Source organism: Plecotus auritus (genome assembly GCF_963455305.1).
Source record: "Plecotus auritus genome assembly, chromosome: 10".
In the NCBI taxonomy this organism is placed as follows: domain Eukaryota; kingdom Metazoa; phylum Chordata; class Mammalia; order Chiroptera; family Vespertilionidae; genus Plecotus; species Plecotus auritus.
Window position 1 is genome coordinate 3,987,889 of NC_137785.1, and position 12,144 is coordinate 4,000,032.

Sequence of the window (12,144 nt, forward strand, 5' to 3'; positions counted from 1 at the left end):
CTGAGGGGGAATGGGAGACCCGCTGGCCCGTGGGCAGGTGTGTGGGGCACAGAGTGTGTAAGAGCCAGGGAACAGGGAGGGGGGAGGGGGAGAGAGGGAAGGGTTCTGGGGCCACCACGGAAGGGGACCCAGGTGTGGGCTGTGGGACAGGGCAGGGGCTGTTTGATGGGTGGTCAGTGTGGGCCTTGCTGGGAGGTGACCTTGAGGAGAGATTAGAAGGTCATGGCCCAGGAGGCCCTCTGGAGGGAGGTCAGCCCAGGCGAGAACCTGCAGTGCGCATGCCCCGGGGCAGGAGGGGTCTGGTCTCTGGGAAGAGCCAGGAGGCGGGTGTGGGTGCAGCAGAGAGAGATGGAGCTGAGACAGAGCCTGGGGGACCACGTGGCGGGAGGGAGTTGGAAGGCGGGGGCTGTGCTGAGGGAGGTGGGGTCCCAGGACAGTTTGGAGCAGGAGAGGGACGTGGGGTGTCGCCCCCTGAAAGGGTTGCTGTGGCTGTTGTGCTGGGGACAGACCTGGGGGGAGGGAGGCAGCAGCGGGGGAGCGGGAGGGCCTGCGGGGTGCAGGCGGGAGAACCCTCCGCGGGGTGAGCTGTGGGAATAGTGGGCCAGATGGGATTCTGGAACCTTCTGAGGAGGACTTGACAGCACTCCTCTGGGTCCATCCGGGGTCTGGGAGAGAGCGGGCACCGTCATCAGAAATGTGATTGGATGGAAGGAGGAGGATAGAGTTGCCCTCAGCGGAGATGGGGAGCCCAGGGAGCAGCATATATGGGGGGGATCACAGAGGTTGGTTGTAGGAGATGTTGGGGGAGCTGTCTGCTGGGAACAAGGAGCCGGGGGGCTGGCAGGTGGACAGGAGCTGGAGGAAGGAGGGGTGTCGCTGGAGAAACAGCCTTGGGCGGCGACGCACAGAAAGGCCATCTCGGGCCTTAAACAGGGACGCGGCCCCCAGGGAGTGAGGCTGCAGGACACAAGGGGGAGGGACCCACCAGGACCCCGTGCTGAGCGCCCCATTCCACCGGCACCCGCGATCCCTCTGCAGTCCTGTCCCTGCGTCCCGAGGCCCCGTTTTCCGGGGCGCAGGAGGCCTGGTCACTCGCTGAGACTCTGGAGTCCGGGCCAAGGTGGGCGTCGGGGTCCCCAGCGAGGCTGGTGGGGAGGCCGCGGGTCTGGGGTCACACGTTGAGCAGCAGGAACCCGCGCAGGACGCCCCGGGGCCGCACGCGCCCCCCCTGCGGGGCTGGAGACCCTGGTCTGGCGTCCAGTTCCCTTAGAGGGGCCCTGGGCGGGGCTGGGGGTGTGAGGAGCCCACCAGGGGTGCTGGGGCTCAGCCAAATGAGTTCAGCTGAGGTCAGCGACAGAGCTCTCGTGGGGGCGGCCTCACACCCACAGTGAAGGGTTCTGTGGGTTTTTCCTCAGAAAGGAAAGGGGGCCCGTGAGGTCAATGACGGAAGTGAGGCTGGGAGTGGCCTGTCAGTGGGGGACTCTGGGAGCGGGTCCGGGTCAGCGTGTCTCTAACCTGCTCCCAGGAAGGCACAGCTGTGCTCCCTGTTGGGGACCATGGACCCCACTTTTCCTGCCTCACACACAGCCGTGGGCACGCCATGGGCTCTGACAGGATCGGGTAGCCCCAGGTCAGGCTGAGGCCACACAGCCAGGCGGAGCCCAGCCCAGCCCAGGTCGGGCCCACAGGGACCCCTGCCTGCTGCAGGCAGAGGGGCCACTGCCCACCCCCGAGTCCCCTGGCCCTGGCCCGGGGGCCGACCACTGTGTCTGCTGCCCCTGGTCCCCAGACACTGTTCCTGCCACTCCCCCCTGCCCAGTGCTCTCCGCCAGCCCCAGCCCCTCCAGGTCACCTCCTCTGACTCAGAACCTGGCATGAGGTTGCCTGAGGGGGGAGCCTCAATTCGGGTCCAGATGCAGGAATATTGGGGGACGTGGGGTTCCCTCTTGTATGGAGGGACGTGGTCCCTGCCTCCCACCAGACTCTGCACGCATGGATTCTCCTCGTGTAGGAAGAGGGAGCAGGGGCTGGGCTGAGGGGTGGGAAGAAGGGCCGTTTCCAGTTCTGGGGGCCAAGAGCTGGGGCTGGACCTTCTGAGTGCGGGGTGGGTGCTCAGGTTGGGCTGGGGAACCAGTGACTGATGAGTGACAGGCGGGAGGGGTGCCTCTCACTGAGAGTCTGTGCCATGGGAGGGGTGTCCCTCCGCTCACCCAGGTCTCTGCTTCTCCGCCCCCATCTGTGTTCCTCCCATTCAGCTCCATTCCCACGGGACCCCCTGGAGGGAGCATCGCCCCCAGGGCAGGGCTCTGTCCCACAGGACCCCCTCCGTCCTCACCCAGGGCTCAGGCTCCCATCCCCATGGGACCTGCCCGGCTGACCGGTGCGACCACACAGTGAGGGCTCCCACCAAGGTCATGATCTGCTGCCTGAACGCATGGCCCTCAGGGAAGGGCGGGCTCACTCTCACCGTTTATCACAGGGACCCAGTGAGCAGCCAGGTGAGGGGATGGGGCGAGGTGGGGAAGGTGCCCAGTGCAGGGGCCTCTGTCACGGGGAGTTGGCATGTGTCCCCTCCCCCCGTCCCCTCCAGCAAGTGGGTGTGGCCACTGCTGCAGCAGCTCTCTGAGCCCCATGGTTAAGGGCTTTCTATAAAAGCTTCACTAGGTGTACACCATTGACTGGATCATGGACCATTGGTGATGGAACTTGAACTCTAGCCCCTGTCCCCCCTGGTTGGGCCCTGAGGCTGAGAGTTCCAGCCTGTGATCAGCTTGGTCTTTCTGGGGACCAGCCCCCACCCTGAGGCCTCCAGATCCTCAGCCAAGAGCCACCTCATCAGCGTCCCACAGGCACCTGTCACTCAGGAGAAGCCCAGGGTTTCAGGAGCTCAGGGCCAGGAGCCAGGGGCAAAGGCCAGACCCTGTCTCTTACCTCAGGGCAGAAATCAGGAGAGGAGGGTGGTCCCGGGAGAGGACATGGAACTGGGGGTGGTCATCCCATGGGGAGGACAGGGGCTGCCCCACCTGTTCCTGAGCTGCTTCTGCTGGCTCTGCTGGGCTGGGCTGGGAAGGGGGCATGCGCTGGGGAGTGTCCCACGGTGGGGTTTCTGCCAATGCTGGACTTCCCACACCTCTCTGTGTCCTAGAGTCCCCAACAATGAGGGACTGAAGCTCGGGGTTCCCTTTGGGATCAGACCCAAGCCTGGGGTGACAGGGACAGCAAGCTGCTCAGCCACGTGCATAGGGTCTGCTCCTTCCTCAGCCTGAGGGAGGTGTAGGCTTAGGTGTGGATACAATTGGAGAATAGATGAATTGGATGGGCAGACGTTGGGTTATAACTTCAAAATTCTGGCATAAAATAAGATCCATTCACACACACACACACACACACACACACACACACACACACACACAGAGATACTTACTGAGAATCTCAGTCTGTGGTGTAATGGCATCTACACTAATAAAGGGGTAATATGCTAATTAGACCAGAGACCTTCCAGACGTTCTTCCGGACAAAGCCATGGTGGCGGAGGCCAAGGCAGAGGCTTTTAGGGCGATCAGGCAGGCAATAAAGAGCAGTTAGGCTTGACCAGTCCATAGGGAAGGGCAGTTAGGGGCAATCAGGCCATCAGGGGAGGGCAGTTGGGAGTGACCAGGACGGCATGGGAGAGCAGCTGGGGGCAATCAGGCCAGCAGGCAGAGAAGTTAGGGGCAATCAGGCAGGCAGGCAGGCAGAGGTGTTTAAGGGTGATCAGGCAGGCAGGCAGGTGAGCGGTTAGGAGCCAGCATTCCCGGATTGTGAGAGGGATGTCTCCCAATGGGGTCCCAGATTGGAGAGGGTGCAGACCGGCCTGAGGGGACCAGCCCCCCCGCCCCCGCGTGCACAAATTTCATTCACCGGGCCTGTATTATGATATAAGGACCATGCGTGTTCCTTCCTGAAATCCTGCAGGGGATGCCCTAGTCTCCGTCTCCCTGGGAGGTTGGGGCTCTTCTCTGTGTGTTCCCTGGAGTGTGAGTGTGAGCGTTGCTTTGTGTACATGAGGCAGCAAAGGGAGAGAAATCCCTAGAGGGACTATGTCCACTGGGCAGGGCTCAGAAGCGGTTTGATGGGCGCAACATGCCGGTCTGTCCTTCCCATTTGACATTTTAATGTTCTATCCTCTCATCCCAGGTCGCCACATCAATCCCACAAGGAACCCAGTCCCGTCTCCCATCCCCGTGGCTGCTGCTCCTCCTGTGAACTCTGGGTGAGAGCTCACATGTCCCAGCCGTGTGAGCACAGTGAGCATGGAGAGCACATGGTGTGCACCCCCCTTGACCTCTGTTCTGTATTAACGTCCCCGTTCCTCTCTCCCAGGAGGAGGCAGAGGCGCAGAGTGGGAAGCTGCATCCCCAGGCGGCACTAAGCTCACTCCTGAGGGACCCTGACACCAGGTTGGAGCTGTAGGGTCCGGAGGCCGGAGCTCCCACCCCCTGCGCTGGGCTCCTCCCCACGGTCCTGTCACCATCCCATGTGACAGATGAGGGAACGGGGTCCTGAGAACTCAATGCCGGGAGTCCGGTGCCCTGAGCCAGCGAGTGGGGCGGGGAGAGGGGAGCAGATCTGGAGGTGCAGGAGCTGAGGGTTATGGGGTTCACTGGCCCCTTCCCGTGCGGCCTGCACAGAGTTTCATAAGCTGCACCCACTGCTCCTGAGGGAAAGGGCGTTTGGTGACTCTGGGATTTTTTAAAGATTTTTATTGATTTCATAAAGGAAGGGAGAGGGAGTGATAGAAACATTAATGATGAGGATCATTGATCGGCTGCCTCCTAAATGCCCCCCCTACTGGGGATCAAGCCCACAACCGGGGCATGTGCCCTTGCCTGGCATCGGGACCCCTCAGTCCGCAGGCTGACACTCTGTCCACCGAGGCAAACCGGCCTGGGTTCTACAATTTTATAAAATATTGGACTCTCCCTGCTTGCACTCGGTTATGGCATCAGGGTCTCTAGGGGCGTGAAGACCGTGCCTCTGACTGACGTCACTCACTGAGCCGCCCATGGCCCCTGTGGGCTGTGCCTGAGGGACCCTGCTGTTCACTCATAGAAGCTTCCACAGCTGTGAGGGCCGCCTCGCATGTTAAGGGTGAAGTGGAGCTCAGAGCACCAGCCTGAGGCTCCTTTAGGGAGAAGTGGGCAGAGCGCTCCCCCTGCAGGAGGAGGGGCAGGCCCAGTCCCAGGCCCAGGCCTGGCGCTCAGGTCTCAGCCCAGGGAGGAGTCTGGAGCAGGGCCGCTCAGTGTTGGGGCTCCCCTTCTCCCTGGGGTTCCCTTCTCCATCTCACATCCCTGCTGAGTCCTCCTTCCCGGATACTCGTGACGCCGCTCCACTTCTCACTCCCATTGGTTGAGCCGTTTCCATATCAGCCAATCAGCGTCACCGCGGCTCCGGTTATTACTCCTCTGCGGGAGCACCCAGAATCTGATGGTCCGGTGATCCCGAGGATGCAGGTCATGAGGCCCCCCACCCTCCTCCTGCTGCTCTCGGGGGCTCTGGTCCTGACCCCCAGCTGGGCCGGTGAGTGCGGGGTCGGAGGGGGCGGCTGTGCGGGTGGAGCGAGGGAACCCGGCGGGGGCGCGGGGCCGGGAAGGCGCGTGTCAGCCCCGGCCCTGCCCTCCGTCCGCCCCCCAGGCCCCCACTCCCTGAGGTATTTCCTCACCGCCGTGTCCCGCCCCGGCCGCGGGGAGCCCCGCTTCATCGTCGTCGGCTACGTGGACGACACGCAGTTCGTGGGGTTCGACAGCGACGCGGCGAGTGCGAGGATGGAGCCGCGGGCGGCGTGGATGCAGCAGCCGTGGGTGGAGCGGGAGAGGCCGGGGTATTGGGAGGCGGTGTCGCTGAGGGCCAAGGAAACCGCACAGACTCTCCGAGGGAACCTGCAGACCCGGCGCAGCCACTGCAACCAGAGCGAGGACGGTGAGCCGCGCGCCGGGCCCTTCACAACCCCCCTCCCCACGGACGGGCCAGGGTCGCCCCGAGGGTCCGGGTCCGAGCGTCACCCCGAGGAGGCAGGACCCGCCCGGACCCCACCCGGGAGGAGCCCGCGGGGACGTTGACCCGATTTCACTTTCAGTTCAGATTCAGTCGCCATGGGGCGGACGGGGCGGGGCTGACCTCGGGGCGGGGCTGACCTCGGGGCGGGGTCAGGGTCTCACACCGTCCAGTGGATGTCTGGCTGCGACGTGGGACCCGACGGGCGCCTCCTCCGCGGGTACAGTCAGTTCGCCTACGATGGCGCCGACTACATCGCCCTGAACGAGGACCTGACCTCCTGGACCGCGGCCGACACAGCGGCTCAGATCACAAAGCGCAAGTTGGAGGCGGAGGGTGTGGCAGAGCTTGTGAGGAGCTACCTGGAGGGCGAGTGTGTGGAGTCACTGCGCATGTACCTGGAAAAAGGGAAGGAGACCCTGCAGCGCTCAGGTACCAGGGGCCCTGGGGCCGCCCCCTCTCCCCGGGGCTGGGGCTCCTACAAGGAGACAGGACAGGGGGTCAGTGTCAGACACCCCTCCTTGGGGTCAGGGAGGGAGTCCCCCTGGATGTCCAGGTCAGGTACCAGAGGGACTCCCCTCCTCTCAGGGACAAATAGGGGTGCAGGCTCTCCTGGGTGCAGGGAGACCCCTTGAAAAAACCCATCAGCGGTTCCCATGGGCCCTGCAGGGGCTCTGGGACCCACGGGGACCTTATCTCTCAGACCTTGTGCACTGCCCACACCCCCTGTGTCTGAGGCCTGACCCCAGCTTTTCGGAGTCACGTGGCCTCCACCCAGGTCAGGACCACAAATCCCTTTCTCCCCTCAGAGACCTGCCTCCTGCCCTGGGCTGTGTCTCTCTGAGTCTAGAACTTTCTGAAGACTAGGAGGTCCTTCCAGGTGCCTCTGTACAAGCTGGAGTGGGTGCTGTGTGCTCTCTCCCCCACCCAGATGTCTGTCCACTCTCAGGACTGTCACATGGGTGCTGCTGGAGTGTCCCATGGCGGATGCAAATTTCCTACATTTTCTCCCCTCCCCTCAGACCCCCCAAAGGCACACGTGACCCACCACCCCGTGTCTGCCCGTGAGGTCACCCTGAGGTGCTGGGCGCTGGGCTTCTACCCTGCGGACTTCAGCCTGAGCTGGCAGCGTGACGGGGAGGACCAGACCCAGGACATGGAGCTGGTGGAGACCAGGCCTGCGGGGGACGGCACCTTCCAGAAGTGGGCGGCCGTGGGGGTGCCCCCTGGAGAGGAGCAGAGATACACGTGCCATGTGCAGCACGAGGGGCTGCCCGAGCCCCTGACCCTGAGATGGGGTGAGGAGGGCCGAGGGCACAGAGCCTCTTCTCAGGGCAGCAGGGGCCCTGGGGGACCTCAGTGGGGTCGGGAATGAGGCCTGGGGTCAGGGCCCTCACCTTCCCTTCCCTTCTCCTCCCAGAGCCGCCTTCTCACACCTTCATCATCATCCTGGGCATCACTGGGGGCCTGGATCTGCTGGGAGCTGTGGCTGGAGCTGTGATGTGGGGGAGGAGGCGCTCAGGTGGGGGAGTCGTGGGATCTGAGTGTGCATTCTAGGCAGTGACAGCGCCCAGGGCTCTGATGTGTCTCTCTTGGCTTCTAAAGGTGAGACCTGCCGTGGGGAGGGGTGGGCAGAGGGAGGCCTGGGTGGTGGGGAGTCTGTGGGACACTATGAGCATGAAGTGGGTTTGAGAATGTCACCAGTTACAGCCACTGCCCTGAATCTGCTCATGATGATTGTCCTCCACAGCGTGAGGCGGCTGCCCTGTGGGGACTGAGTGATGGAAGATGTGTTCACGCTCCCACTTCCTGACTCTAGAACCTCTGATGGGGGGCTGGCCCCGCCCTGCTCCCCACACTTTCTGGTCCAGCAGAGGCGGCTGGGCCCTCACTATCGCTGTCTTACCTTCCTCATGCTCTGAGCTGCAAGCTGTTCCTTCCTCATTGAAATGAGGTTCTAGGGGTGACTGTTCATTTCTTGCCATGAAGGGTGGGTGGGTAAATTAAAGGAGAAGATGCTACATTTTGAGGGAAATAAATATAAACACCAAGAACTTTCCAGAACTCATGTGTTTGCTGTGCTGAGCTGTCCCAGGTGTGGACTGGGGAGGTGGTGAGGACCGAGTGTGGTCGGGGCCTGTGCCCAGGGCGTGCTCAGTGCATCGTGGGCTTGGACATGGTCACTCCTCGGCTGGGTCACCTCTCTGCTCCTCTGTCCTTGTCCTTCAGTAGAACCTGTCCCACCAGGACCTGTGGTCACTGGAACTCAGACATCACTGAGGCCTTGTCACGTGTCCTAATGCAGCGCATCTTCAGGACCCTGGACAGCGAGGGCTTCCTGGGACGGGTCAGCCTGGGCTCAGACCTGGATGGGGCCCCAGCACCCATTTTCTGGGTGTTTGTTGTTTCTTTGATTTTGTAGATATTATGCCTGTTAGTGCTTTCATGTGTGAGTTATGGTCTCATTCTCTGGGTGTCCCTGTCTGACAGCAACAGGGTACATGTTCCCCTTCAGTGTCCCGCAGACCTAGGGTCCCTGCACACAGGATCTGTGGTGTGAAGAGATGGCTTTTCAGGCTCCTCCTGCTCTGCCTGCTTCTAGGGCCTGAACGTTCCCACCCTCTGATCAGCTTGGTCTTTCTGGGGACCAGCCCCCACCCTGAAGCCTCCAGGCCCCTCAGCCAAGAGCCATCTCATCAGCATCCCAAAGACACTTTCTCTCATCCCACAGTTTCTGCCCACAGATCCATTAATAGCAAACATGTCCCAGTAGTTAAGGACGCTGGCATCTTACTAGAGTCCCACTCACTCATGAACAAGAGTCCAGTCCATCCTCCTATTGAGGATGGTTACATGGTTTACACATTGATGAAAATAACCCAACAGTTTTAGTCAGAGGGGAAACTCAAGTTCAGCCACCATGTGATATTGGTGCCCACCTCCCAGGAGAGCAAAAATGAAAGAGTCAGACAAAGTCAGTTGTTAGCAGGAATTTGGACTCACTGTTTCTCTCCTATATTCCTGGTTGGGGAGGAAGTTGTTTCAAATACTGTGAAAATGCTCTGGCAGCACTCACTACCTCCAGCATTTGGCAGGACTCACCACACCCAATGCCCCAGCAATTCCCCTCCTGGTTATATCCCCAAAGACACTCATACATATGTGTGCCAGAACATATGGAGAACTTACTCAAAGCTGCACAGTTTGCAAAATCTGCGTATAAGACAAATGCACGTGAGCAGTAGCGGAGGAGTGTGGTGTGTTCATAGGACGGAACCCTGTAGCCCTGAGAGTGGATACGCTACAACCACAAGAGCCAGTGGGACGAGGATGGACATGATGTGGAGAGAGAGCAGGTGCAGGGAGGAGGCCCCTGTGACATCCCTTCCCTCAAAAGCTGACGGGACTCACCTGTGGGTAGAAATCTAGGTAGGGGTGAGTCGGGATGGGGCCAGTGTGTGACCAAATAAAACTGAAGAGGGTCCGCTGAGGACTGGAATGTTCTGTGAGTGTTGTTGATCGCACCTTCACTCTGTGAAAATCCACTGTATACATAGGATTTGTCCACGTCTCTCTGGGCATGTGATCCTTCATCTTTTCATCTATTATTAAAATTTTATCTTTGTCATTTCACCCAATTTCCTATTTGTTCTGGTTCTTTCTCAATTTTAGGTTCTGAGGGTATCTCTCTGTCTGTCCTAATTATTACTTTCCCTAAATCCTGTCTGTATGTCAAGAATAATTCTTTCCAGGGTAAAACCTCAAAAGAAGAAGCAGAAGTGGAGGAAGAGGAGGAAGAAGAAGAAGAAAGGGGAAGAGAATGCGGAGGAGGAGGAGAGCTAGTGGTTATACAGTGAGTCACCAAAGAGCAGGACGGTGTGGGTGGCTAAGGAAGCACATCATGGTCTCCTGTGGGGTCGTGTGGACATTAGGGACTCCCAGACTCTGAGCAGGGTTAGCACAGCTCACAGGGGACAGTCTCCAGGCTTACCATCCCTGGGGCCCCCGTAGGAAGAACCGTGGCGTTTCCATCAGGGGAGAGACCAGCTTCCTGACCCAGTGGAGAGGCTCAGCCTGCACCATCGTGGTGTCAGCCTGACGTTGGGAGCAGGGGAGCCCTGAGGACGGTGCCCACGTGGGAATGGGGTGTGATTGTACCATGAATGGAGGGGGAGGGATGTGACGCAGCCGTGGGTTTCAGCTCACCCCAGAGAACAGCTGTGACTGGGAACTCAGACCGATCCACAGGGAACAGAGACACCTGTTCCTGCCCGTTGTTCAGCTGCTGGTGAGGACCATGAGGACAGCCCTTCCGGAAGGAAGGTCTAGATGTCCAAGACGTGGGAGATGATGTCACAGGCTTGGGGTTGGCTTCCCACAAACCCGGTGGGGATGCAGGAATCCATGGGGTTGGCTTCTCACTAAATGGGGTCCCTGTCAGAACGCCCTCTCCCCGTCAGGACAGGGAGGCGTCGCCAGCTTACTCAGTGACTCACGCTCAGGCCCACCTCAGGAGTGTTGGGAACTCCCCTTCTCCCTGGGGTTCCCTTCTTTATTTGTCACATTAATGGCCAAATTACCAATAATCGCTGCAGGGGCGGGTAGAGATTTGAGTGGGAATAAAGTCGCTCCTCTTTGGAGACGTCCCAGACTCCACGCAGACAGTGTCACCTGTGCCTCAGGTGACATGATAACGGCATCTCTGTGGGAAGATAAGGTCCAGGAACCCTGTCCCTGTAACTATGGGCTCAGGGACCCCGGCTTGTCCTCAATGACACGTCCCTGCCCACAGCTCGAGAGCAAAGACCAGCCAGGTGAGGGCTCCCTCATGTGCCACTTCAGGGCAGACATCAGGTGAGGAGGGTGGTCCCAGGAGGGGACAGGGAACTGGGGTGGTCGTCCCATGGGGCAGGACAGGCGCTGCCCCACCTGTATCTGAGCTGCTTCTGCTGGCGCTGCTGGGCTGGGAGGAGGGGAAGGCATGTGCTGGGGAGGGTCCCAGGGTGGGGTTCCCGCCAATGCTGGGCTTCCCGCACCTCTCTGTGTCCTCAAGTCCCTGACAATGAGGGACCCAAGCATGGGGCTGCCTTTGGGATCTGAGCCAAAGGTAGGGTGGCCAGGGCCACTGAGCTGCTCAGCCGTGTGCAGAAGGGTCTGCTTCTCTTCGCAGGCCTGACCGAGCTTGAGGCGTGGGTGTGAAAGCCATTGTAAAATGGATGAAATTGGTGTGTAGAATTTGGGTGATAACATTAAAATTCTGACATAAAATAAGGTCCCTTCACACACACACACACACACACACACACACACACACACACACACACATAGAGAGATGTTCACCCAGAATCCTAGTCTGTGGTGTAACAACATGATATACAGACCACTGAACAATGTATGTCTCAGTGATTTTTAAGGAGAGCGGGAAGGAGAGGGAGAGGGAGAGAGAAACGTTGATGAGAAACATCTGCTGCCTCTGTAACGCTCCCCACTGGGGACTGAGCTGCAACCCAGGCAGGAGCCCGACTGGGACCGGAACCGGCCGTCCCTTGGTGCAGGGGGGGGGGGGGGTGCCCAACCGCTGAGCCACGCTGGCCCGGTGACATCAGGACCCCATGTGTTTCCTCCTGAAATGCTGCCTTGGGCTGCAATGGTCTCCGGCTCCCTGGGAGGTGGGGCTCGTTTCTCTCTGTGCCTTCTCTGTGGTGTGAGGGAGAGATGCTCTGTGCATGGGAGGCAGCAAAGGGACAGAGAGAGAAATGGCTGGAGAGATCATCTCATTTGTCAAATAGTTTGACGGGTGCAACAGGCCGGGTCTGTCCTTCCCATTTGTCATTTTAATGTTCTATCCTCTCATCCCAGGTCGCCACACCAACCCAACAAGGAACCCAGTCCTGTCTCCCATCCCCGTGGCTTCTGCTCCTCCTGTGAACTCTGGGTGAGAGCTCACATGTCCCAGCCGTGTGAGCACAGTGAGCATGGAGAGCACATGGTGTGCACCCCCCTGACCTCTGTTCTGCATTCACGTCCCCGTTCCTCTCTCCCAGGAGGAGGCAGAGGCGCAGAGTGGGAAGCTACATCCCCAGGTGGCACTGACCTCACTCCTGAGGGACC

General features: G+C 60.0%; 1 protein-coding gene across 2 annotated transcripts; it reads left to right on the plus strand.

The window, feature by feature from the left end:
* Positions 1–5,444: 5,444 nt before the first annotated feature.
* On the plus strand, positions 5,445–8,095 carry LOC308234879 (class I histocompatibility antigen, Gogo-C*0202 alpha chain-like; the record flags this gene model as incomplete). Of its 2 annotated transcripts, XM_080643298.1 has the most annotated exons (6): positions 5,445–5,559; positions 5,674–5,958; positions 6,190–6,465; positions 7,056–7,331; positions 7,454–7,638; positions 7,784–8,095. In XM_080643298.1, the coding sequence occupies 5 exons, from the start codon at positions 5,487–5,489 to the stop codon at positions 7,588–7,590; spliced, it is 1,047 nt and encodes a 348-aa protein (XP_080499424.1). In that variant the 3' UTR covers positions 7,591–7,638; positions 7,784–8,095. The 2 variants fall into 2 exon arrangements, with proteins under 2 accessions (XP_080499424.1, XP_080499423.1); XM_080643297.1 differs by having other exon boundaries at positions 5,496–5,958.
* Positions 8,096–12,144: the final 4,049 nt, after the last annotated feature.